We start from the raw sequence: 22916 nt of genomic DNA on the forward strand, positions 1-22916 counted from the left end.
ACCGAGATGGCTGTGACAGCAGCAGTGGTGGTTAGCCTTTGGTAGAGGCAGAGATTCAAACCAATCCACATCATAATTTTAAAGAAATATCCTCAAAAGTATACTGCTAATGCTGCACATGCTCAGGAATTCTGGAAAACAAACTGTGTGGGAAGGGTGTTCAGGAGAGAACCGAGACTGTAGTGGCAGCAACAGCAGTGATGGTGACCAGAGTTTGGAGGGGCAGTCAGATCCAGTCAAGTCCACCATGAACTTCTGAGGAAATCTCCCCAAAAGTAGACTGCTCCTCCCACACATGATCAGGATTTCTGAACAACATTCTAAGTGGTAAAAGGGTTTGGGGGATTTCAGAGGAAGCCCTGCATAGTTGGAGTGGGCTGCCACACTGCAAGTTCTGAGAGTCATCAGCCCTCATGGCCACCACGCTTCTCTGCGCAGAGTGGGAGGCCAGGGTATGTATGGAGCAGCAGAGCCTGCTCTCCAGAGTGAAGCTGTGGACCTCGGCCTTTGGAGGAAGGACAAAATTTTATCGTCACTGGGTATTTGGGGTCCCAGCTTCTGCAAAAGACATGTACTGCTCCCTCATATTAAAAAAAAATTGAAGAACGCTGGGCATGGTGGCACACACTTGTAATCCCCACTCTTGGGAGGCAGAGACAGGAGGATCATGCAGGCTCGTGGCCAGCCTTGCTGGCCTGAGAGACCTGTTTCCAAATTAAAATATATATATATATATATATATATATATATATATATATATATTTTTTTTTTTTTTTTTTTTTAAGTGGGTCCGTGGGAGTAAAGCCCGGAGGTGGAAGGGTTTCCAGGAACCCCAGTACCACCAATAAAAGGGGGGGGAAATCTGTAGACAACCTGCTCATAGTGGCAGAGAACAGAGCCTGATGCAAAGCAAGATAGCAAAGCCAGAGGTGGGGCCTCAGAGTTCAGGATAGGAGCCTGCCAGGTGACAAGGCCAGTGCTGGGGCCTGTGAGACCAGGATCAGAGCCTGCTGAATGGTGAGGCTGGTGCCAGGGCCAGTGAGGCTGAGATCAAAGCCTTTCATGAGGCAAGGCAGGTGCTGGGGTCTCGGAGGCTGGGATCAGAGCCTGCAGAGGAGTGAGGCCACTGTTGGGGCCAGCGAGGCCGGGATTGGGGCCTGCCATGAGGCAAGGCCGGTGCTGGGGTCTCTGAGGCCAGGACCGGAAACTGCCGAGGGGTGAGGCCAGTGCCAGGGCCAGCGAGGCCGGGATTGGGCCCTGCCGTGAGGCAAGGCCTGTGCTGGGGCCTCCAAGGACGGGACCGGAGCCAGCCAAGGGGCGAGGCTGGTGCTGGGGTCAGCAAGGCCGGGATCAGAGTTGGCCGTGAGGTAAGGCCGGGGCTGGGGCCTCCAAAGCTGGGATGGGAGCTTGCTGAGGGGTAAGGCCAGTGTTGGGACCAATGAGGCCAGGTTTGGAGCCTACTGTGAGACCAGGCCAGTGCTGGGGTCAGCGAGGTTGGGATTGGAGCCTGCCGTGAGGCAAGGCCAGTGCTGGGGCCTCTAAGGCCGGAATCAGAGCCTGTTGAGGGGTGAAGCCGGTGCCAGGACCAGCGAGGCTGGGACCAGAGCCTACCATGAGGCAAGGCCGGTGCTGTGGCCTCCAAGGCTGGGATCGGAGAGGCTGGGATCTGAGAGGCCAGGATTGGAGTCTGCCGTGAGGCAAGGCTGGTGCCGGGGCCTCGGAGGCTGGGATCAGAGCCTGCTGAGGGAGGAGGCCGGTGCTGGGATCAACAAGGCCAGGATTGGTGCCTGCCATTTGGTGAGGCTGTAGCTGGAGCCAGCAAGCCTGAGATAGGAGATAGCCTAAAGACCATGCCGGTGCTGGGGCCCCCAAGGCTGGGATTGGAGCCTGCCATGAGACAAGGCCGGTACTGGGGCCAGCGAGGCTGGGAGCAGAGTCTACTGGGTGGCCAGGCCAGTGCTGAGGCCTTCAAGAGGGGGATTGGAACTTGCAAAGCGGCATACACAAAGAAAAATCACAGGAAATTTAAAAAATCGGATGTTCTCCCTAATATGCAAAACTAGGAAGAAATGGGTAATAGGAGGGAATCTAATGGAAGAAGGGGCCCTATGGAGGAGCAATTAAAGTGACCAATCAGAGGGGATTGGATGGGGGAAGATGGAATCTCTTTAAAGCACATGATGTATGTAAATAAATATATCAATGTGAAACACTAAATCGAGCATGGGATTGAGGGAGGGGGAGGGAGTGGGATGGGGACTGGATAAAGGTTGATTGGACAATGTGTACTTGGATATCCTAACAAGTCTTGTATTCCATTGTAATGTTTGACTACAATGCATCAATAAAAATATATTTAACAAAAGAAAAATAGACTATTAATAGAGTAAGGACCAGAGATCTATGTTTGGGAAGAAGATATTTTCTTAATTTAATGGTGTCAAAACAAACCCCTCTTCAATGTTTTTAGTAGCCATTTGAATATCTCTCTTGGGAAATAACCCATCCATTTTTCTACCTATTTAAAAAATTGTGTTGTCTTTTTAGAATTCATCTGTTGTACTTTTTTGTACATTCTAAACACAAGTTCTTCATCTAATATATAATTTTTACAATCTTTGAGTTGCCTTTTAATTTTCTTAATGTTGGCTTCTGAAGAGCAGAAAATTATATTATCATATTTCTTTATGTCTTTTTAATTTGTCCCACAGGATTCTTTACCTGGGAGCAACTTTTTCCCTATCTTTGAAAGTCAGTAGATATCAGAGGAGTTGGTAATTACTGTCTTCTTCACAAGCACAGGACCAACTTAAGAGCAAAGTTTAATGTCTACCAAGGAGCTGTGCATGTTGGCATACACCTGTAATCCCATACTTGGGAGACCAAGACAGGAGGATCACAGTGTCAAGACCAGCCTCAGCAACCTACTGAGACCCTATTTTGAAGCAAAAAATAAAAAGGGATGGGATGTAGCTCAGAGGTAGAATGCCCCTGGGTTCAATACCTAGTACCAAAAAAGGAGGAGAAGGAGAAGGAGAAGAAGAAGGAGAAGAAAGAGAAGGAGAAGAAAAAGGAAGAAGAAGAAGAAGAAGAAGAAGAAGAAGAAGAAGAAGGAGGAGGAGGAGGAGGAGGAGGAGGAGGAGGAGGAGGAGGAGGAGCCTATCAAGTAGCAGGCACTCACTATTACTCAATACATAAAATACATAAATGAACTGCTGAACACTGGAAGAGCCGATTAAATATCAATTAACTTCTTTGCATGTCATTTTCTCTTCTGGAAAACAAGTTAACTCCCTTCTTACCTCACTGGCATGTATAAGTAATGAAAACATTTTAACTTGTGAAATAGAGCTCTTCCCTCCTTAAATGTACACAAATAGAATCTTGTGAATACATAGGGTCCCCAACATATGACAGTCAACTTGTAATTTTTCAGCTTTACAATGGTGTGAAAATGGTAGGCATTCAGTAAAAGCTGTACTTTGGATTTTGAATACTGATCTTTTCCTCGGCTGGTGATACAACATGATGCTCTCTCGTGATGCTAGGCAACGTGGAGAGCTACAGCTTCTAGTCATCCATGCAGTGGCCAGAAGGACACATGACACTCTCTGATGTGCTTAGCTGTGGTGTTTGGTAGGTTAGGTAGGTTAAATGCATTTATTTTGGACAGTACTGAGGAATCAAACCCAGGGCCTCATGCATGCTAGGCAAGAGCTCTACACTGAGCCACACTCCTTGCCCTTAAATTCATTTTGGCTTAACAATTTTTCCAAATTAACAATAGATTTATCAGGATGTAACCCTATCATAAGTTAAGGAACATTTGGATATATTCTTTTCACATACTTTGTTATTGTTATTGTTTTATGAATCCCGATTTCTTTTTTCTTTTTTTTTTTTTGTGGTACTTGGGATTGAACCTAGGAACATCTTATCCCTGAGCTACATCCCCAGCTCTATTTTGTATTCCTTATTTTGAAACAAGGTTTCACTAAGTTTGGGAGGGCCTCACCAAGTAGCTGAAGCTGGCGGTGAGCCCGCTATCCTTCTGTCTCAACCTTCCAAGTACTGGGATTTTAAGCATTCCTACACCCTGCTCTGAATCCTGATTTTTATTTGAAAGCAGTCTATGTAATCCTTAAACTAGGCATTACTCATGAAATGCTGAGACATCATGAATTAAAAAAAAATCATACAACTAGCAAGGACTTGGAACACAAGAGTTTGTCATTTGACTTTATCATGTAAGAGAGATCAACTTGTTATTCTAGCAAGTCCCACTAAAGTCTAAAGTCACATGGACTACATAGAAATGACAAGGCCATCATTATATCTATCCGAGGAATTAGACTTTAATGAATTCCATAGAGAAGTCCAAGTTGATGATGGGAGCTAAGAAGTCATGATACTATTCTGACAGGAAGGTGTCATTACAAAAATTCGAAGAGCACCAGCAGTTCATGAAAATGATGGGCTAATTGAGGAAGCAAATGCAATCTTCTCTTCTCTACAGGAAACCGCAGAGAGGCGCAGCCCTTGCTCAGCAGACAATGAGATGCAATCAAATGACATTCAGCACATTATGAATTAAGCATCTGAGAGTGGGATGACTCTCTCTATACCAACAAAGCTGCAGAAAACCCAGAATTTCATTGGCCAGATTCTTGTATTGTTCTTCCAAAGCATCATGGCTTCTTGCCCTGGAATGATTAAAACTCCCAGAAGCAAGTGTGATATTCAGGTATTCAAGTTAAATTGATAAATATGTATGTAGATGATAGAAAATACAGTTATATATGTTAATGGCCAGAATGTTTAATTTATAAATATGAAAAGTATATCATTTAGAAACATTGAAACTGATTTTTTTCAGGATTTAATATAATAACTTAGACTTGTAAACTAAAGAATATATGCATTATCTGGTATGCAAATTTGCTCCTGATAGAGCTGGCTGTGCTAGTAGGAGGTTCTGAAAAGGTTTAAACTTGTCTTTTTATTGTTAAGGCTTTCTGCCAAGTAGGCGTGTGAGATATTCTTTCTCAAATGGCCAAGATCCCTAAATGACTGGGATGTGAAATTGCCCTTGGTGCAGAAATATAGGTCCTACTGAAGCTGGAAAGGCTTATGACAGCCGAGGTATCATCCTAGAGACATGGGCTCAGGTGCCTCCTGAACCATGCCTTGCTTCTTATTGTCCTTAATTATGTATGAATATTGACATGTTAAAACTCTATACAAAACAGACCTGAAATTCTTCTAAGAATTTGGTTATGGTTGAAATGTCATGACCAAGAAATTAGAATTCCAGTTGCAGTGAGTTTAAGCTGAAATCAGAAATCATGTCTTACCTTTAATGCATGTTTGTCAAGAACAATGCCTGGTTGGCTAATTAGTGAGTGAATTAATGAGAGCCCTTAAAGTAGAAAAGAAAGATGCACAAGGCTGTTGTAATTGAAAGGCTATTTTTAAGAAATCGAAGCAGCAAGCCCAATAACTGAATTAACACTCTATGACTCATCTAGCTATTGATCAAAGAGAGAATTTATTCACAGAACTTTTCAAATACAAACAAAATAGCAATTTTTGCTTGTTTTTACAAAAGGAATATTGAAATAAATGTAGTACAGCACAGTACAGTAATGAATGAAAGAAAACAAGGTCTAATGAAATGAAAATGTCTCTCCTGACTCTTATATCTTCAACTGAAATCTCTCCTACAGAGGACAGAAAGTTGCCCCTTTTCTTCATAAGAATATCATAGCAGAAGCTACTCAAAGAAATATTGCATATCTTTGAATAATATTGAAATATGAAGGCTTAATTCTAAAGGGCTGCATAAACACTGAAAACATGTCAAGGGTAGAAAGAGTTTATGCAGGATATACAAAATACTGATACAATGGTATATTGGTCCATTTATTACACTTAATGTTATGCTTTATAAAGTGATAATACTGTGTTTTTGATGTATATTAAAAAGAAAACAGAGGAAGGTGCTAACTCTCCCATATAGCTTGTGTGATGATCTATGTTTATGTGTGGGGTGTAGGTGTATATGTGCTCGTGTGCTTTCTGGAGTGGCATTACCTACAGGGAACATCTGTGGGGTACCCTGCTTCCCACATAATACTATTTCTACTAGCCCTTTTGATTCTCCTTAAAAAATGAACAAAACCAAAATTGACATTTGCATATATAGATTTGCTTTGTGTGTGTATGTGATATATGTTAACAATATTCTGTGGAATAGAAACACCCAAATCCTGCAATATTTTTAGCCTTTGGTCCATTTTTTTCCGTCATTCCATACTCTCTGTTTCTTTCATAAATCTCCCACAACCCTTTATTCCTGTATAATGTTCCTAATTCCATTTTATCAGTGCTGTTTTGGATCAGAATGACTATTCCACCTTTTAAAAGTAGCTAGATGCTTTGGCCCCTCCAAGCCCTTGTGGCCCATCTTCTCCTCAGTTTCTGGCAGTCCATCTCAGTATGGGTAGTGCTTCTGCTTCTTGCCCGAGAAGCAAGCCAGCCATGTGCACAGCAGCATGGCAGCTGCGGCACCTGCTCCTGTGCAGTAGTAGGCCCAGCCGATTTCACACTTACCTAGGGATGGGGAGAGAGGGGGAGAAAGCAGAAGGTGATGAGGATGACTTTGAAGAAGGCTTTGTTATTTCTTCCACAGTGCATGCTCTAAAATACCCATTAAGAATACAGTATCTAGCCGGGTATGGTGGTGTACACCTATAATCCCAGTACTTGGAAGGCTGAGAAAGGATCATCACAGATTTGAGAGCAACTTAGAGAAACTCGAGAAACTCTTAACAACTTAGCAAGAACTTGGTTCAAAAATTTAAAAAGTAAAACAACAGGACCAGGCTATAGCTCAGAGGTAGAATGCCCCGAGTTCAATCCTCCAATCCTCCTCAGGAGAGAGAGAGAGAGAGAGAGAGAGAGAGAGAGAGAGAGAGAGAGAGAGAGAGAGAGAGAGAGAGAGAGATTGAGCAAGCGCCAGGTGTGGTAGCGCATGCTTGTTATCCCAGTACTTGGGAAGCTAAGACAGGAGGTTCAAGGACAGCCTCAGCTACATAATGAGACCCTCTGCAACTTAGGGATATCTTGTTTCAAAATAAAAAATAGGGATGGGGGTGTATCTTAGAGGTAGAATGTACTTGGGTTCAACTTCCAGTATCTGCTGCAAACAAAAATAGAAGATGGAATCCTCACTTAAATGGAATGATAGGTAACATGCTGAAAGTTCTCTTGAGAGTGAAGAAAGTGAGAATGGCTATGTGCATTTTAGAAGGCTCCTGAGCTGACTCAAGTCACCCAGGAGGATAGAAGCCTGGTCCCTTCCACCAGTGCCCCAGCCATGGCTGCAGGAACAGAGGTATGGCAAAAACTAGGGCAGGACACATAAAGGCGCTGATTCTACCTTAATGCTTTTAACCCAAACTCACATGCATGATAAGGTATTTTAGGGAAAAATTTCAAAACATAGATACAATCTTTCAGCAAAAAAAGATACTCTTAGAAGGAAACCCATTTAAAGTATAATACTAAAGTGAATTCTGTATTTACATGAAACTGCCAAGTGATTCAGACTCTTGGCAAATACATTTTGAATCAATAGAGCAAACACTCCCAGGTTCTCTTAAGGTTAATACTTACCTTTAACTTAGACAAAGACATCCCCCCAAAAACATATTGCTCAAATGGGTCCTAAGTTCTTGGAGTTTGGTAGTCAATAATAATAATAACATCCACAATTCAGCAAATTTTCCTGAAATCATATGCTTATAATTATGAATAAGCCAAGTCAACATTCAAACCTAAGTTCTAGATCCTATGAATAAGAGGTTGTGGACGCAAAATGTCCTCTGAGTTCAGGGATGAGATTTCTGAATTCATAAACTTCTTCTCTTCCTCCTCTTCCTCCTCCTCCTCCTCCTCCTCTTCCTCTTCCTCCTCCTTTTTCTTCTTCAGCTGAGGTTTGAATTCATTGGGCATTCTACCTTTAAGCTACACCTCCCAGCTTATTTTACTTTTATTTTGAAACAAGGTCTCACTAGGTTGATGAGACCTAGTCTCACTACTTGCTGAGGCTGTCCTTAAACATGAGATCCTCCTGTTTCAGCCTCCCAAGTACTAAGATTATAGGTGTATGGCACCAGGCCTAGATTCTTTATACTTTTATTGGTACATTATAGTCTTACATCATAATGCAGTTCATAGTGATAAGGACATGCACACAAAACTTGGTGGGCTCCCTCCCCACTGTCTCCTTCCCCATGCAAAATATTGAGATTGGTATTGGCATTCTAACATATGTATACAATGTCAATGGAAGTGACTCCTTCTTTGATCTTCCCTCTCCCTATCCCCTTCCCCTAGACCACCTCCCTGGCTCCACTGCAGTTTCTCCTCCAGTGAAATAGAAAGAGATGGAAACCTTCCAAACACCTTCTATGAGACCAGTATCACCTTCATATCAAAACTGAATAAAGATTCCTCAAGAAAAAAAATTACAGACCAATAACCTTGATGAACATAGGTGCAAAAACTCTAAACAAAAATGCTAGAGATACTTCAAAAATGAACTTCTTTACCACTGCATCCAAGCTGTTCTTTTGTGTTCACAGTGAAGAAGTCTTTATGTGTTTCATCAAACACACCTGGCTCTTTCTGCTCCAACTGTAATCCTTGTTGTTTTCAGCCTTACCTTCTTATCAGATAGAATCTCATTAAGTTTCTGAACTTAGTGAACTGGCCTAGAAACTATTATCTTCCAATCTCAGCCTCCCAAGAATTGGGATTATCAGACAAGGTTCTGTGAGAATATAATTCAATATTTTCTATCAAAGGAATAGCTTGACTTAGGCTCTATTTTGTAGACCCACTATTGTGGAACCTGTGTGTGTTTGTATTTTTTATAAAGATAGCATTTCCTAGAAATTGTTAGTGCCAAACCCTCTCCCAGCATCCCTTTTAGTCAATGGCATAAAGATTGTGAGGCTACACTCCTCCCAATAGGAGCACAGCACAGGAACCCCATGCTAAAAATAAAATACCCAGCAGTCTTCTGCTACATTGTTCTTGCCTACCTAACTTTACTGGTGGCTGGATTCCTTTTTTAAAAAAATAAAGTTCACCTTGTTAAGATGGAAATTTATTTCTAATAGTTACAACAACCACTGTTTTTCTCCCTCTCTTTTGTTCTTGCTTATACATTATCTGAGACACAAATAAACACCAAGATGCTTGTATTTTATAGCCCCTGAACTTATTAGCTATGGACTTAAAACCATATCCCCTCTTTCAATAATTTTTGTCTCATTCATTTGTAAAAAAATTAATAGCTTCTTTGGGTGTGTGGATTTCATTCATTTTTTTTTTCTCCCTTTGGTTCTGGGAATTAAACACAGGGGTGTCCTACCTTTGAGCTATACCCCCAGGTCAACTTTATTTTTTATTCTGAAACAGGGTCTCATTAGGTTGCTAAGAGTCTTGCAAAATTGCGGAGGCTAGCCGTGAACCTGTGATTCTCCTGTCTCAACATCCCAAGTACTGGGATTAGAGGCATGTGCCACCACAATAGCTTCTTAATCAGTAAATACAAATGCTTATATTCAATGTACATTTCAACTTCAAATCTTCACTGGAATTTTTCTGTTGAAGGAGTCAGTATATGCTCCCGGTATGGATAAAGACAAAGTGAGACAAAGTTAAGTGAGTTCTTAGCTTGTGGTCATCATGAGTTAAAGCAGAAGAATAAGACTGAAAGCTTCTACCTGCTAAAGGTACTCTAAGACGTTACCCACCAACACCGACAGCAAGCTCTGCTACCCTTGATCTCAGGTATCAACTTTAATTTCTATAGAAAGTAGTACTTCTTACTATTTGCACAAAATTATTATAAAAGTAAATATTAATGCTTTAACTAGTTATGATAGCTAAAATATGGATTCAATCTAGATGCCCATCAGTGGGTGAGTAAATAAATAAAATGTGATATGTGTGTGTGTGTGTATGTGTGTGAATGTGTATATATATACACACACACATGCATACAAATATGTATACACACATATAATGAAATATTTTTCAGCCATAAAAGAATAAAGTTAGGCTCAGTGGTGCAAGCCTGTAATCCTAGTAATTGGGAGGTTGAGACAGGAGGATTGAAGTTCAAAGCCAGTCTCAGTAATTTAGCAAGACCTCAGCAACTTAGCGAGACCCTGTTTCAAAATAAAAAATAAAATAGGGCTGGGGGGTCTAGCTCAGAGGTAAATCCCCTCCAGAATCAAGGAGGGTTAAAAATAAAATCCTGTATCTGCAAAAATGTGATTGGAACTAGACGTTCCATATTATTGTGGGGCACAGTGGTGCATGCTTGTAATCCCAATACTTGGGAGACTTCACAGCTTACTGACACTGTGCAGGTTTGAGCACAGTCTCAGCAAGCAGTGAAGGTTCTCATAAACCTAGCAAGGTCCTGTTTCAAAATTAAAAAACAAAATAGGGCTGGAGATATTGCTCAGAGGTAATTGCCCCTGAGTTCAATCTCCATACACACACACACACACACACACACACACACACACACACACACACCTAGGCACAGAAAGACAAATACCATGTTCTCACTCATTTGTAGAGACTAATAAGTTGGGTCTTGTAGAAGGACAGAATGGAATACTGATAATTAGGAACTGGGAAGGATTGGGGTTGGGGTGAGGATGAAAAGAATTCAATAAAGGACAATGAAACGCAGGAGGAATTAGTTCTGGTTTCTCTATAGCTCAGTAGGATAACTATTGATTAAAACAATCTATAATATATTTCAAAATGACTAGAAGAGTATGAAATTCTGACCACATAAAAAAGATTAATGTTTAAAGAAAGAGAAATGTTTATTGCCCTCATTTGACTACTACACATTGTACACATGTACTGGATCACCCTATTGCACCCTATAAAGATGTACAAATATTATGTTTCAATAAAAATTTTTAAAAATACATTAATTCATTTAATTCTTATAGGAATACAATATGATACATGCATGCATATCATCTTTGAGACAGGAAATTTAAGGCCAAGAGAAGTTTGGTAATCTGCCAGGAACATGGCACAAGGTAGCAAGGTAGCGCCTGCTCAGATCTGCCCTGTGTATGGCCCCTTCTCCAGTGTCTGTGTGCCCCAAGGCACTTCCTGTCTCCTTGCTTCCACTAGATCATCACCAACTGCAAAGCAGGCAGCTATCTTTAGGAATACAAATACATCAGATCAAGTCATTTGTTTACTTAAAATCTTCTAATTCTCCAACATCCACCTCCTTCCTGTGGCTGATGGGGTCATAAGGGGGCTGGTATTCAGTGTCCTCCTGTTCCTTGTCACCTCCCCTTTTTCTCTTCTCTGGCCACACCCTCTGGCCAGTTTTTTCTATAATACCTGAGGCTTCTTGCTGGTGTGAAAACTCTGCTCTCACTATTTCTTCTACTCAGAAAATCTTACCTCTATCGGGGTGTAGTGGTGCATGCTTGCAATCCCAGCATTTGGGAGGCTGAGACTGGAGGATTGTGGTTCTTAGATAGCCTCAGCTACTTAATGAGGCCCTTTGCAACTCCGTGAGACTATTTCAAAATAAAGAATAAAATATAGGGCTGGAGGTGTAGCTTGGAGGTAGAATGCCTCTGGGTTCCATCCTCAGTACCACAAAAAGAAAAAAAAAAAAGAAAAAAAAAAGAAAATCCTACCTCCAAGTTGCTGGGAAACTAACTGGCTTGTCCTCCAATGGCACCTGCATAAAGATACCTCCCACCCCCACCTACCTCATCAGACTTACTCTGTTCCCTCCTCTGACCATGCTGCCTTCATAGCATCTCCCATGGTTTATAAATACTGTGTCTGCGTGTGCTTAATCTCAGTCTTTATCTCTGGAATGACAGCTTCAGCGGGGGAAAACTGCATATTTTATTTCCTATTATACCCCTACCACAGTGCCTGGCCCATACAAGGCACTCAATAAATAATTGTTGAATGAAAGGCAGGATATAAGAAGAACAGAAGGAAGGACACACAGCAGGCCAGCAGCCAGTTCCTGAAAAACAGAGTAAATCTGGAATTTTATTTTAAGAGTAACTCTAATCCTATTTTGGGAATGAACTTTCGGAAAGAAGTTCCCAAAGCAAGTATGCCTTTCCAGCCTCCTACAGAGCCTGTTAAATTTAACTGGATGATAGATTCTGAAGGGTAACATCTCCACCTTGGGGCAGGTCTTATGGTCTCAGTGACCTCCATTAATACTAACAGACAGGAGAAGCATTCTTCAAGGGTAACAGTGTCCCCCTTCGTGGAACACATTTGCCAAGAACCATAGGCTAACGTGGCTGTGAGTCTTGGGAACCACTTCCATTTTGAATTATTCTTTACTTCAATTAAATAAACCCAGGAGAGAAAATTAATAGGCAGCTAAGAGGGGGCCAGTGACTTAGAACCTCCTTTTGAAAAGTCAGCAAAATGCGTCTGTTTCACTCAGGTCTCATATCATGGAATGCAAGTGATTGCTCATTATTAACAAGGTATTGACCTACATGCAGTTCCACAACCTCATATAAAAAGCATATAATTCTTCATTAATTATTAGACACTTTCTCAAGAAAAAGTAGCTGGCAAGGATAATTATTTGAGAATAGTATATGTGACAGTAGCTACATTTATTTAAAATGAGAAGCTACCAAATCACTGACCACCAAAGGATCAAGGTGAGACTATATATATATATTTTTTTTTTCCAGAAGAGTCAATAATATAGAGGCAGTTTAAATTACAGTGTCCAGTAGCTGGCAGGGAGCTGTAGCTGATGGTGGAGATGCTTCACCCAGTACCTCTGGCCCCCTTTGCTAGTTCTGGACTCTTAGACTCTCCTTTCTGTTTACATATTGCTTTTAGCAACTTATACTTGCAGTCCTCCTCAGAGGACCCATGAGCAACCAGAAGCAATTTGCCTCTGTTCTCTGACAGCTGAAGTAGGCCCTGGCATGACCTGCAGCCAAGGAGGAACTCAGGACTGGCATGTAAGGGTGAACACAGTGGCATCCTGCCTCTCGGTAGACAGACTCTATAGTATGAGAAACGTCCCAGAACACTTGTGAGTTCAGGCTGGGACCTCACCTCAGACTGCAGCTCTGCTTGGTGTGCAGCCCAGTCCTTTCCCACATTGCTTTCCTGTCTCCTTCCTGGTTTTTCCTTGGTTCATTTCCTTAATCCCTTCAACACAAATCTCTACCTCAGGATCCACTCTGGGGAGTCAGATCTAAGACAGCAGCACATGAGCAGAGCCTTTCCTTTTTTCCTTTATTAGATGTCCTGTAATGTTTCTTCAGTCGGCAATGGCTTAACCACTCTATCCACTCACCCAAGCCCTCCAGCCTGCCTTGGACCAGGAGCCAGAGCAGAGCCCTCAGCACTGTCTGCCTCCCAGCCTCCCTGGACTACCATCTTCTGGGCCCAACTCAGCTCCTTGTCCTGGCCAGTGTAGTTTCTGATCCTTTTCATGTTTCTGGATCCATTCCTGTTTATGTTATAAAACACACAGTCAAGTGGGGCATGGCGGCACACACTTGTAAGCCCAGTAAATAAGCTGAGACAGGAGGATCCATGTTCACAGCCAGCCTCAGCCATGCTGAGGCCCTCCACAACTTAGCGAGACCCTGTTTCAAAATAAAGAAAAAAACAAAAATCAGAGCTGGGCATAGTGGTACACACTTGTAATATCAGTATTTAGGAGGTTGGGACAGGAGGATCGCAGGTTCGTGGCCAGCCTCAGTTACTTTAGTGAGGCTCTTTGCAACTCAGTGAGATCCTGTTTCAAAATAAAGAATAAAAAATAGGGCTGGGGGTATAGCTCTAAGGTAGAATGCCCCTGCCCCTGGGTTCAATCTCCAGTACCAAAAAAAACAAAACAACAACAAAAACACAGTCATTTCATCAGATCAGCTGGGTACTGGGTGTTGGAAAGTAAATGGACAAAAAGACGATCTGGTCCTTGCTCTCGGGAGCTTGTTGTCTAGTTAAGGCAGTATATATTAAATTATACTCAGATTGTTATATAATGATGTTTGTGATGTGTGCTTTGAAGAAAAAAAAACTCTCAGATGCCAAGGCAGCAAATTTCAAGGGAGTTCTATAGTATGGTCATGGCTTAAATTAGAAGTGAGGTTTAAGCTGAGACCTGTCAGATGAACAGGAACAAATTAAATGTGAACGTGGGCGGCAAGAAGGCAGGGAAGAGGGTGTGTGGACGAAGGGGAGGGAAGGGAAAGGTTTCAAAGCTATGCAGAAAGACCCTGTTGAGGTGTTGCTAAGTAAGAGAGGGATGCTATTTTGGATGGAAAAGCAAAAGATGAGGCTGGATATGTCTGTTACTAGAGACCTAGACTGGAAGTCTAACTTGAGGGGTCCCTGTACCAGTATTGGGAGTGGCCTAGGAAGATTTGAGAAAGTTCTGATTATTAATAAATATATTTCAAAATTTTGGTGAGGGGCAAATCTGTGAAAGGACTTGGTTTCTGCCTAGAAGCAGGCAACTATTCCAATGTAAATTAACCTAGCTAAAGGTAATTAGCAAGTCTATAGGAAAGGGGAACTAGGACTTCCTCATCCTCATTCTAAAGACAGGTTTACATAATTGGATAATCTAGCTAGGATGGGAGCAGGGGGTCAACCTTGGTGAAAGGAGACACCTTGGTGGGAAAGTAAGGGGAGGAACCTTACAGGGACTTTTACTAGGTCAGAATTACATGAAACAAAATGGAAGATGTCGTGTATAAAATGTCTGTTCCGTGTTTTGCACTGGGTAACATGACGCTGTTACTGTCTTCTGTATTTCTATCTTTTTAATAAGCTTCTTTAAATCTTTAGCAAGAGTCCGGGCTATTGCATATCTATCCTTAGCTCAGGACAAGAACCTGCACTTTTTGTTTTTTTGTGGTTTTTGGGGGGAATTATTCCCAGGGGTCCAACAAAGGTCCCTGGAGACAGTTTCCCAAACCATAACATCTTCTCCCAATACCATAACAGTCCCAAAAAATCAGGTAAGGCCATATACCTCAGAAACCAAATGGAAAAGTAAAGATGAAAGAAGAAAAGGAACTTTGATCATTATAACTATACTGGAAAGACAAAAGGACCAGTGTTTTCAGTATCTTTGGGGATACTAACATGAGCTCTAAGAAAATAGTGACAAGGGGACCAGAAGTATGCACAGTTACAATCTTGGTCAAACTGTGGCCTGGTCAATCATTATCTCAGGACTGGTCAGGTGGGGTCTTGTCTGTTGGCTGTTGCCTGGGGGGTGGTTTCCACACATTGCCAAAAGTTTATCAATCAGACCAGTCCTGGAATTCAAGGTGACTGGCTCAGAGCAAAGGCCTCAGAAGCAAAACAGAGGCAAAGATACCAGGTTCTTTACATTTACAGGCCAAAATGAAGAGTCAGTGATTTAGGAAAAGTAGAGTCTAAGGATTTGTTTTGTGTGACCACCTCCAGAGTTTGAGAGCTTTGAGTTCTGAAAAAAAATTTTAAAGAATTTTCATCTGTATTGTTAGATACAAACATGAGATGTTAGACAATCACAAATAAATCTTAAGCACCTATTATCTGTTTTGCAGTGTTATAGGAACTGGAGGTATTAGTGAATAATAGACAGGATTTCTGATTTCCTTGAGCTCACATCAATTGCATTATTTTAAAACATATTTTGTATTTTATACACAAGCTTTGAAGAACATCAGTTCAATGAAACAAACCATAGATGAGATAGTTTTCATAAAAATATAAATGGGGACGGGCGTGGTGGCGCACGCTTGTAATCCCTGCGCTTGGGAGGCAGAGACAGGAGGATCGCGCAGGTTCGAAACCAGCTGCGTGCGCTGGCTTAGGAGACCCTGTTTCCAAATTTAAAAAAAATGTAAAAATAGGTCTGGGAGTGTAGCCCAGAGGTAGAAGGGCTTCTAGGAACCCCAGTACCACCAATAAATAAATAAATAAATAAATAAATAAATAAATAGGAAAATGAAACATTTAAAAATCTGTGAGAGCTGGGCGTGGTGGCACACGCTTGTACACCCTGCGCTTGGGAAGCTGAGACAGGAGGATTGTGCAGGTTCAAAGCCAGCCTCAGCTACTAAGTGAGTCTCTCAGCAACTTAGTGAGACCCTGCTTCCAAATAAAATATAAAATAGATCTGGAAGTATAGCCTGGAGGTAGAAAGCCTCTGGGTTCCAACCCCAGTACCACCAAAAATAAATAAATAAATAAATAAATAAACAAACAAATAAATATGAGAGACAGGATTTTATCAGCCATAAACTTGGTGTTATATGGTAAACTTCTGCAAAACAAAGGGAAAGTAGAGGTTTCTCTCCGAGCATGATTCTATTGTTAAAACATATGCACTCAATAATTAAAACTTAGCACCATGTTTTACCATCATAGAAGAAAAAAACTTTTTCTGAACACATTAGAAAAGAGATGTTTACCTTTATGTATCTGAAATAATATTGTTTTCCCTTAGTTGTAATGAAACTAACTGAAGCCAGGAAATACTAGGTGTGTGGGGGGTTCTCTCCTGGCCTCGCCTTCCCCTTCATGGCAATAAATACTTGTTATTATAATGCAAACAGAAAGCATTTTACTAGAGGGCAAGTTTTGTCTGTGATCCTTTCAGGAAATTAGAGAGGCAATCTGTTTAAACTTTTCCTTTTGCTCTCTGTAATGCTCCATCAAACAGGATTCTGAGCTTGCTTGCTTGGCAAATTGCTGCTTTCAACAATGGGGAATACTATTCTTGACAGATAAAATAGAGGTTAATGGGACAGAAAGCAGCATACCACAGCCACCTGCCAAGTTCACAGACAAAGGCTCTGTGGCTGCATTCCAGGACAGTTCCAGGGTGGGGACAGGGGTGAGGAGAGGTGTGGTTGATTTTTTTTAGGGTGGCTTGAATTAGTTTTTAGTGCAGCTTTTGGAAGCAATAAAGACAGGAGAGGAGCTACAAAGAACTCAGCTTCCCTGCAAACAGCAATGGAATTCCAGATATATTTTCATCTTTTATGGACCTGGCAATTTAACCCCTGGCTTTTCATTAATTTGCTCAATTAATGTTTGGGAGCTTTTTATGTGTGACTGTGTGCCAGATGCACTTCTGTATGCTGGTGCTCAGAATGATGTCTGGACCATGGAAGACAATCGATACACATTCGTGGTATCAATGGACAGCAGACACTGTACTTGTACTGAGAATAGAAACCCAGCATTAATAATTATGTGCTAGCTGTCACATAAACACTGTGAGCGAGCAGCTGAAAGGTTAAGAAGCTGTACCTCGTTTAATCATTTCTTCTGTGGCCCATTTTAGAAAATTTGAGTGGCAGAGGCAAATCTGCTTATCGTTTTTTTTTTTTTTTTTTTTTTGATGGCACTGGTAATTGAACTCAGAAGTATTCTACCTCTGAGCTATGCTCCCAGCCTTATTTTATTTATATTATTATTATTATTATTATTATTATTATTATTATTATTATTATTTGGTGGTACTGGGGTTCCTAGAAACCCTTCTACCTCTGGGCTACACTCCCGGACCTATGTTATATTTTTGTTTGGAAACAGGGTCTCTTAAGCCAGAGAGGCTGGCTTTGAACCTGTGTGATCCTCCGGTCTTCGCCTCCCAAGCAGGGGGATTACAAGCATGCGCCACCACACCCGGCCCCTTATTTTATTTTTGTTTTGAAACAGGGTCATTCAGTTGATGAGTGTCTCACTATTTGCTGAGGCTGTCCTTGAACCTGTGATCCTCCTGTGTTAGCCTCCCAGCCTCCCAAGTACTGGGTGGCATGCACCACCATGCCGGGCTTGTTTGTATTTTCCTAATATGATTCCTACTTTGAAGATGAAGAAAGTAAATTACATGAAAGATATATGTAAAGGGTGAAGACTGAGCTTGAATTTGGGTTAAACTGATTCTAGATTTTTTTTCCTATCTCAAATAATGTGTAAAAGAAAAGCTAAATGGGATGTATTTTATCTCATTTGTTAGATAGTACTTATCTTTGCTAGAACTTATATCACACACACACACACACACACACACACACACACACACACACAAATGTATTTAATCATACCCCTTTGATTTTGCCAGTCTTCTTAGAAGACTATGGCCGATGTCCATCTTGCAAGGTTTTGGTTATTAGAGGTCTACATCTCTTATTCCTAGATCCCCCAATTCTTGAGTCAACAGAACCAAGTTTGGCCATATTTTGGCAACCCCATCTTCTCTAAAGGATAAGGGGAGAGAAGGTCTAAAATAAACTCACTTAAGAAATTTAGGCAACTGAGCCAGGCATGGTGGCACACGCTTGTAATCCCTGCGCTTAGGAGGCTGAGACAGGAGGATCGCACGGGTTCGAAGCCAGCCTCAGCTACTTAGTGAGGCTCACAGCAACTTAGTGAGACCCTGTTTCCAAATAAAATATAAAAAAGGTCTGGGAGTATATCCCGGAAGTAGAAAGCCTCTGGGTTCCACCCCCAGTACCACCAAAAGAAAAAAAAAGAAAAAAAAAGAAAGAAATTCAAGCAACTGATGTTCTCTGCATGAGAACCTAGCCCTTCACATGCCTCCAAACTGAGTATGTTTGGCTGGATTGTGACTCCCCTGAGCCCAATGTGAGGAAGGGCTGCAGGGTGTGGGTAGACTCCAGCTCTCTTCCAGGGCTGCTGTCTACTGTGAACACTCAGCAGTTTGGCTCGAGTCACGTTATCACCCTAACTCCTACCTGGAGACCCCACCACAGAGCCCTCCAGTGCATGTAGTTTGCTTTGCTAAGCACAGCACAAAGCAGGAAAACTCAGGCAAGTCTTGTCCTCTAAGTGCCATCCAAAATAGTTTGGATACCACTTAATTGAGTGCCCCCCAAGGGTCCATTATAGTTAAAGGCTTTGTCCACAGGCTGGCACCATTGGGAGACGACGGAACCCTTGGGAACTGGGACCTTGCAGGAGGTCCTCAGGTCATTGGAAGCATGCCCTAAAAGGGGATTGTGGGACTCCAGTCTTCCTCCCTCTCTCAGTATTAGCTCAAGTCTGTGATCAGTTGCTCCTACCTGTGATCCTACCAAGATGTGGTGCTCTCACCAGAGGCCAATTCAAAGATGACTAATACACAGTGTATCACAGAACCTTCATCTTTCAGTGTCTTCTTGAGCTCTATAATTTGAACTTAAGCTTCATGGGTTCCTAGCTTACTTTTCTTTCCTCCTGAGATCACCCCTGATCTCCCAGCATGCCTAGTGGCCACAGGTGCCTGAGTCAGGACATAATAAGCTGATTGACTTCATTTAGCAAGATGTAGAATTTCCTATCTGTGACATCTTGAAATTGTAAGCACCTTAACATATAACGGTAAAGTCTGGGTAGAGAAGAAAGAGGCATATTCAATTTTTTCTTTGTTATACAAATAATGAAGGCAGGAAGCTGAAAGAATCAAGAGAAAAAGAAAAAAAAACCTTCTATAATCTTAAATTCCATAGGTAAAACTTTGATGGGTATTTCTCCTCTTGATAAATTCCTTCATACCTCTTCATATGCAGACCTTCTTCTTTGCATATGCATTAAAATAAAGAACAAAAGGGCTATGCAATGGACCAATTCTATGTGTTTTTTTGTGAAGTCACTAAATAAAAGTGTCACTAGTTTAAAAGAAAACGCAGGTATTGACACTTTGTTTTAAAACATACAAAGGTTTTAAATGAAATTTTAAATAGAACAAGTAGTAAAAAACCATACCTCACATATCTGTAAAGAGAACCTCGACACTTGTTAAGTGGGCAGAAAATGTAAAAGTAAAAAGGCAGAGAGAGGAATGTGAGACGTTTGGCTCTTTTTAAAGCTTTCTTTGCTTGAGTCTTGTATCTGTTTACTACTGGGAGTATAATGAAACTTTGATTATCAGGGTTGAGATGTACAAGATCCTAAAGGCTCCATTGCATTCTATGAATTCCCTCAGGATGAGCACAGGGAAAGTGCTGTCCTTTAGAAAATAATCAGAATAAGAACCCCCACCCCATAGTGTTTCCTGCAAGAACAGGCAGGGAGGAGATAGGTGTAGAACTCCCCAAGCCATGAGCACTGAGTTTATTCACAGAATATTACATCTCCTATACTGCAGTGAGTGAGCCCCGCTTTCTCTTCAGCATTTGCAGCTCTCTAATGTACAAGATTGACTAAATCTGTCTTGCCCATTTGATCCTAGATTTAGGAGATTGAAGAGTAGGATTTAGATTCTCTTTAAAAGTGAATGATAGCGTTTCCCCAAAATGCATAGTGTGTATCGGTGTATATGTTGTGGCGGAGCAAGACATTTTTACCGACTCTTCTGTCACATACCCATATTGTGTGCCCTGCTTTCATTGCAAAACTAGCCAGGATGTTGGGAGTGAAGACATTCAGAGCAGATGTGCTGGTTGTTAGGGGTGATACCCACAAGCAACAGCATTACTAAATATTCCCAACATGCATGCATGTCAAAGCTAGAGGGATTTACACTCCGGAAAAGATAAGATATGTACTGGCAAAGAGCTTGAAGCAACACTGTGTGCAAGGAGATATGTGAGGGGGAAGTCTGAGGGGAAAATATTTATCAGACTTGTAAATGTTATCCAGTTCAGCTTAATTCATTCTGTAACCAGTACAGAGGACATTAGGGGCAACGGCCAGCTGTTCAAACATAGACTCAATATGAGTATATGTTATACAGGTTTCAGATTTTAAAGGAAAAGAAGAAAACCTTTCTGAATAATAAATTAATTCTCTTATGTGCAATGGTATCCATTTCCCTTCTGGTTCTTACAGAAATTTTGCTGAATAGCTGTAATTTTAATTTACTCAGTTGTATTTCTCTTGCTCCCAAAGAAATGTGTTAGCTCTACTCTTGGAGTAAGAACTGAGGACAAAGAAACAAAACCAAATAAAGTCTTACTCACTTATTAGTTCTATTCATTGTCCCCCAAGGAAATGGTGCAAGGCATCATGGCATAGGAATTTACAGGGAAGTGCCAGAGACCTCACACTTATACAGCTGCTCAAGCTCAGTAAAGGGCAAGAGACACAAAACAGGAAGTGGACTCAGCTAGGTTTCAGGAGCACTGAGCCCGAGTTACACACTAGGGGAGAGAAGACATGGCTGTTCTTTTTCTTCTTCATCATCATCATTATCATCATCATCACTATGATTAAACATTTCCCGAAATCTTTCCAACTTCTAACAACAATGTGTAAGTTTAGAAAGCAAGCTTTTCTTTTTTTTCAGATTTAAGCATCTGGAGGTTTTATTTCATTTTATTGTAGAGCTGTGGCTGGAAGTCAGGGCCATGCACATTGCTAGGCAAGTGTTCTACTGCAGAGCTAAATCATCAGTCCTAGAGACTTTACAGATTCTTTCTGCTTGTTGTGTTCCACAAGTGAAGAATCATAAGGCACAAAGAAAGTCTGCAATAAGCCAAAGGAAAAGAAAGTAAATTTCTTTTATTAATAATTCTGTGCTTAAGCATGAATTATAAAGTCTACACATTGCCGGGGATAGTGGTACATGCCTGTAATCTCAGTACTTTGGAGCCTTAAATGAAGAATCACAGGTATGAAGCCTACTTCAGTAACTTACTGAGGCCCTCAGGAAATAGCAAGACCCTATTTTCAAATAAAAAATGGAAATGGCTAGGAGATGTCGCTAGGAAGTAGAATGCCCCTGGGTTTAATCGCCAACATAAAAATGTCTATATATTGGAGAGTAGTAATATATCCATGTTAATTTCCTATTTTGAGTAACTGTATGGCTAGCAAAAAGAATATTATTTTTAGGAATTTCCTAACTAGCTAGGTTTGAAAGGTCATAATATCTGAGAGGGAGAAAATGAGAAGGACAGAGGTAGAGAATAATAAAAATAATGTGATGAAATTGAACACAAGAGAATCTGGCTGAAGGGTATACAAGAGTTCTTTCTATTGTTTTTGCAAATATATCTGAAATTATCTTACAATTAGACAATTTAAATAAATATACAAACATATATGTATCTCTATTTATGTATGTGTATCTATAAGTACAATGAAAAACTAATGCTTCTAGGCATAAGGAGCAAGAAACCAATAAATATTCTGGTCATATGGTGTGCAAAATAAGAACTTAGCATAATAACTAATTTTCTTGGTTTTTGCATTTCTAGGGATCAAATTCAGGACCTTGTGCATGCTAGGCAAGTACTCTTACCACTGAACTAGGTGCCAGCCTATTGACCATCTTTATTTCTGTACTTTTCCTGATGAAAATACTCATTTACCTTCTATTATAGGTAGGATCTGGAGTGTCCCCCAAAGCTCATGTGTTAAAAGTTTCTGTCCTGAGTGCAAATACACTCAGAGGTAGAGTTTGGGGGAAAGTGATTGGATTACAAGGTCTCTGACGTCTTCAGTGGATTAGCCCTTTGATGGGTTCATAATTGAATGGACTCTTGGGAGGTTGTGGGAATTATAGGAGTTGGAGGAAGTAGGTCACTGGGGGGTACCCTGAAAGGGTCTATCTTGTCCCTGGCCCCCTTCCTCCTCCTCCTCTTCCTCCTCCTCCTCTTATTCTCCTTCTCCTCCTTCTCTGTCTTCTTCCCTCCCTCTCACCTTCTTTTTCTTTTTCCTTCATCCTCTCTTTCTGTGCTTCCTGGCCACCATGAACTGAGCTGTTTTGCTTCACCACACTCTCTCCCTGTAGGATGTTCTGCCTCATCTCAGGTCACAGCAATGGGGCCGAGCAATCATGAACTGCAACTTCTCACACTATGTGTCAATATATATCTTATAAT

At 41.2% G+C, this 22916-nt stretch overlaps 1 protein-coding gene across 1 annotated transcript in view; it reads right to left on the minus strand.

Annotated features, from left to right (window-relative positions):
• Positions 1-6493: 6493 nt before the first annotated feature.
• LHFPL6 (LHFPL tetraspan subfamily member 6) overlaps positions 6494-22916 on the minus strand; it is a gene marked incomplete at its 3' end in the record, with an annotated part of 255941 nt that continues 239518 nt past the window's right edge. Inside the window, exon 3 of the mRNA XM_080690021.1 lies at positions 6494-6612. Within this exon, the coding sequence (XP_080546147.1) occupies positions 6494-6612 (119 nt within the window). The remainder of the gene's footprint in view (positions 6613-22916) is intronic.

Source organism: Muscardinus avellanarius, assembly GCF_963383645.1.
Source record: "Muscardinus avellanarius genome assembly, chromosome: 2".
Lineage (NCBI taxonomy): Eukaryota > Metazoa > Chordata > Mammalia > Rodentia > Gliridae > Muscardinus > Muscardinus avellanarius.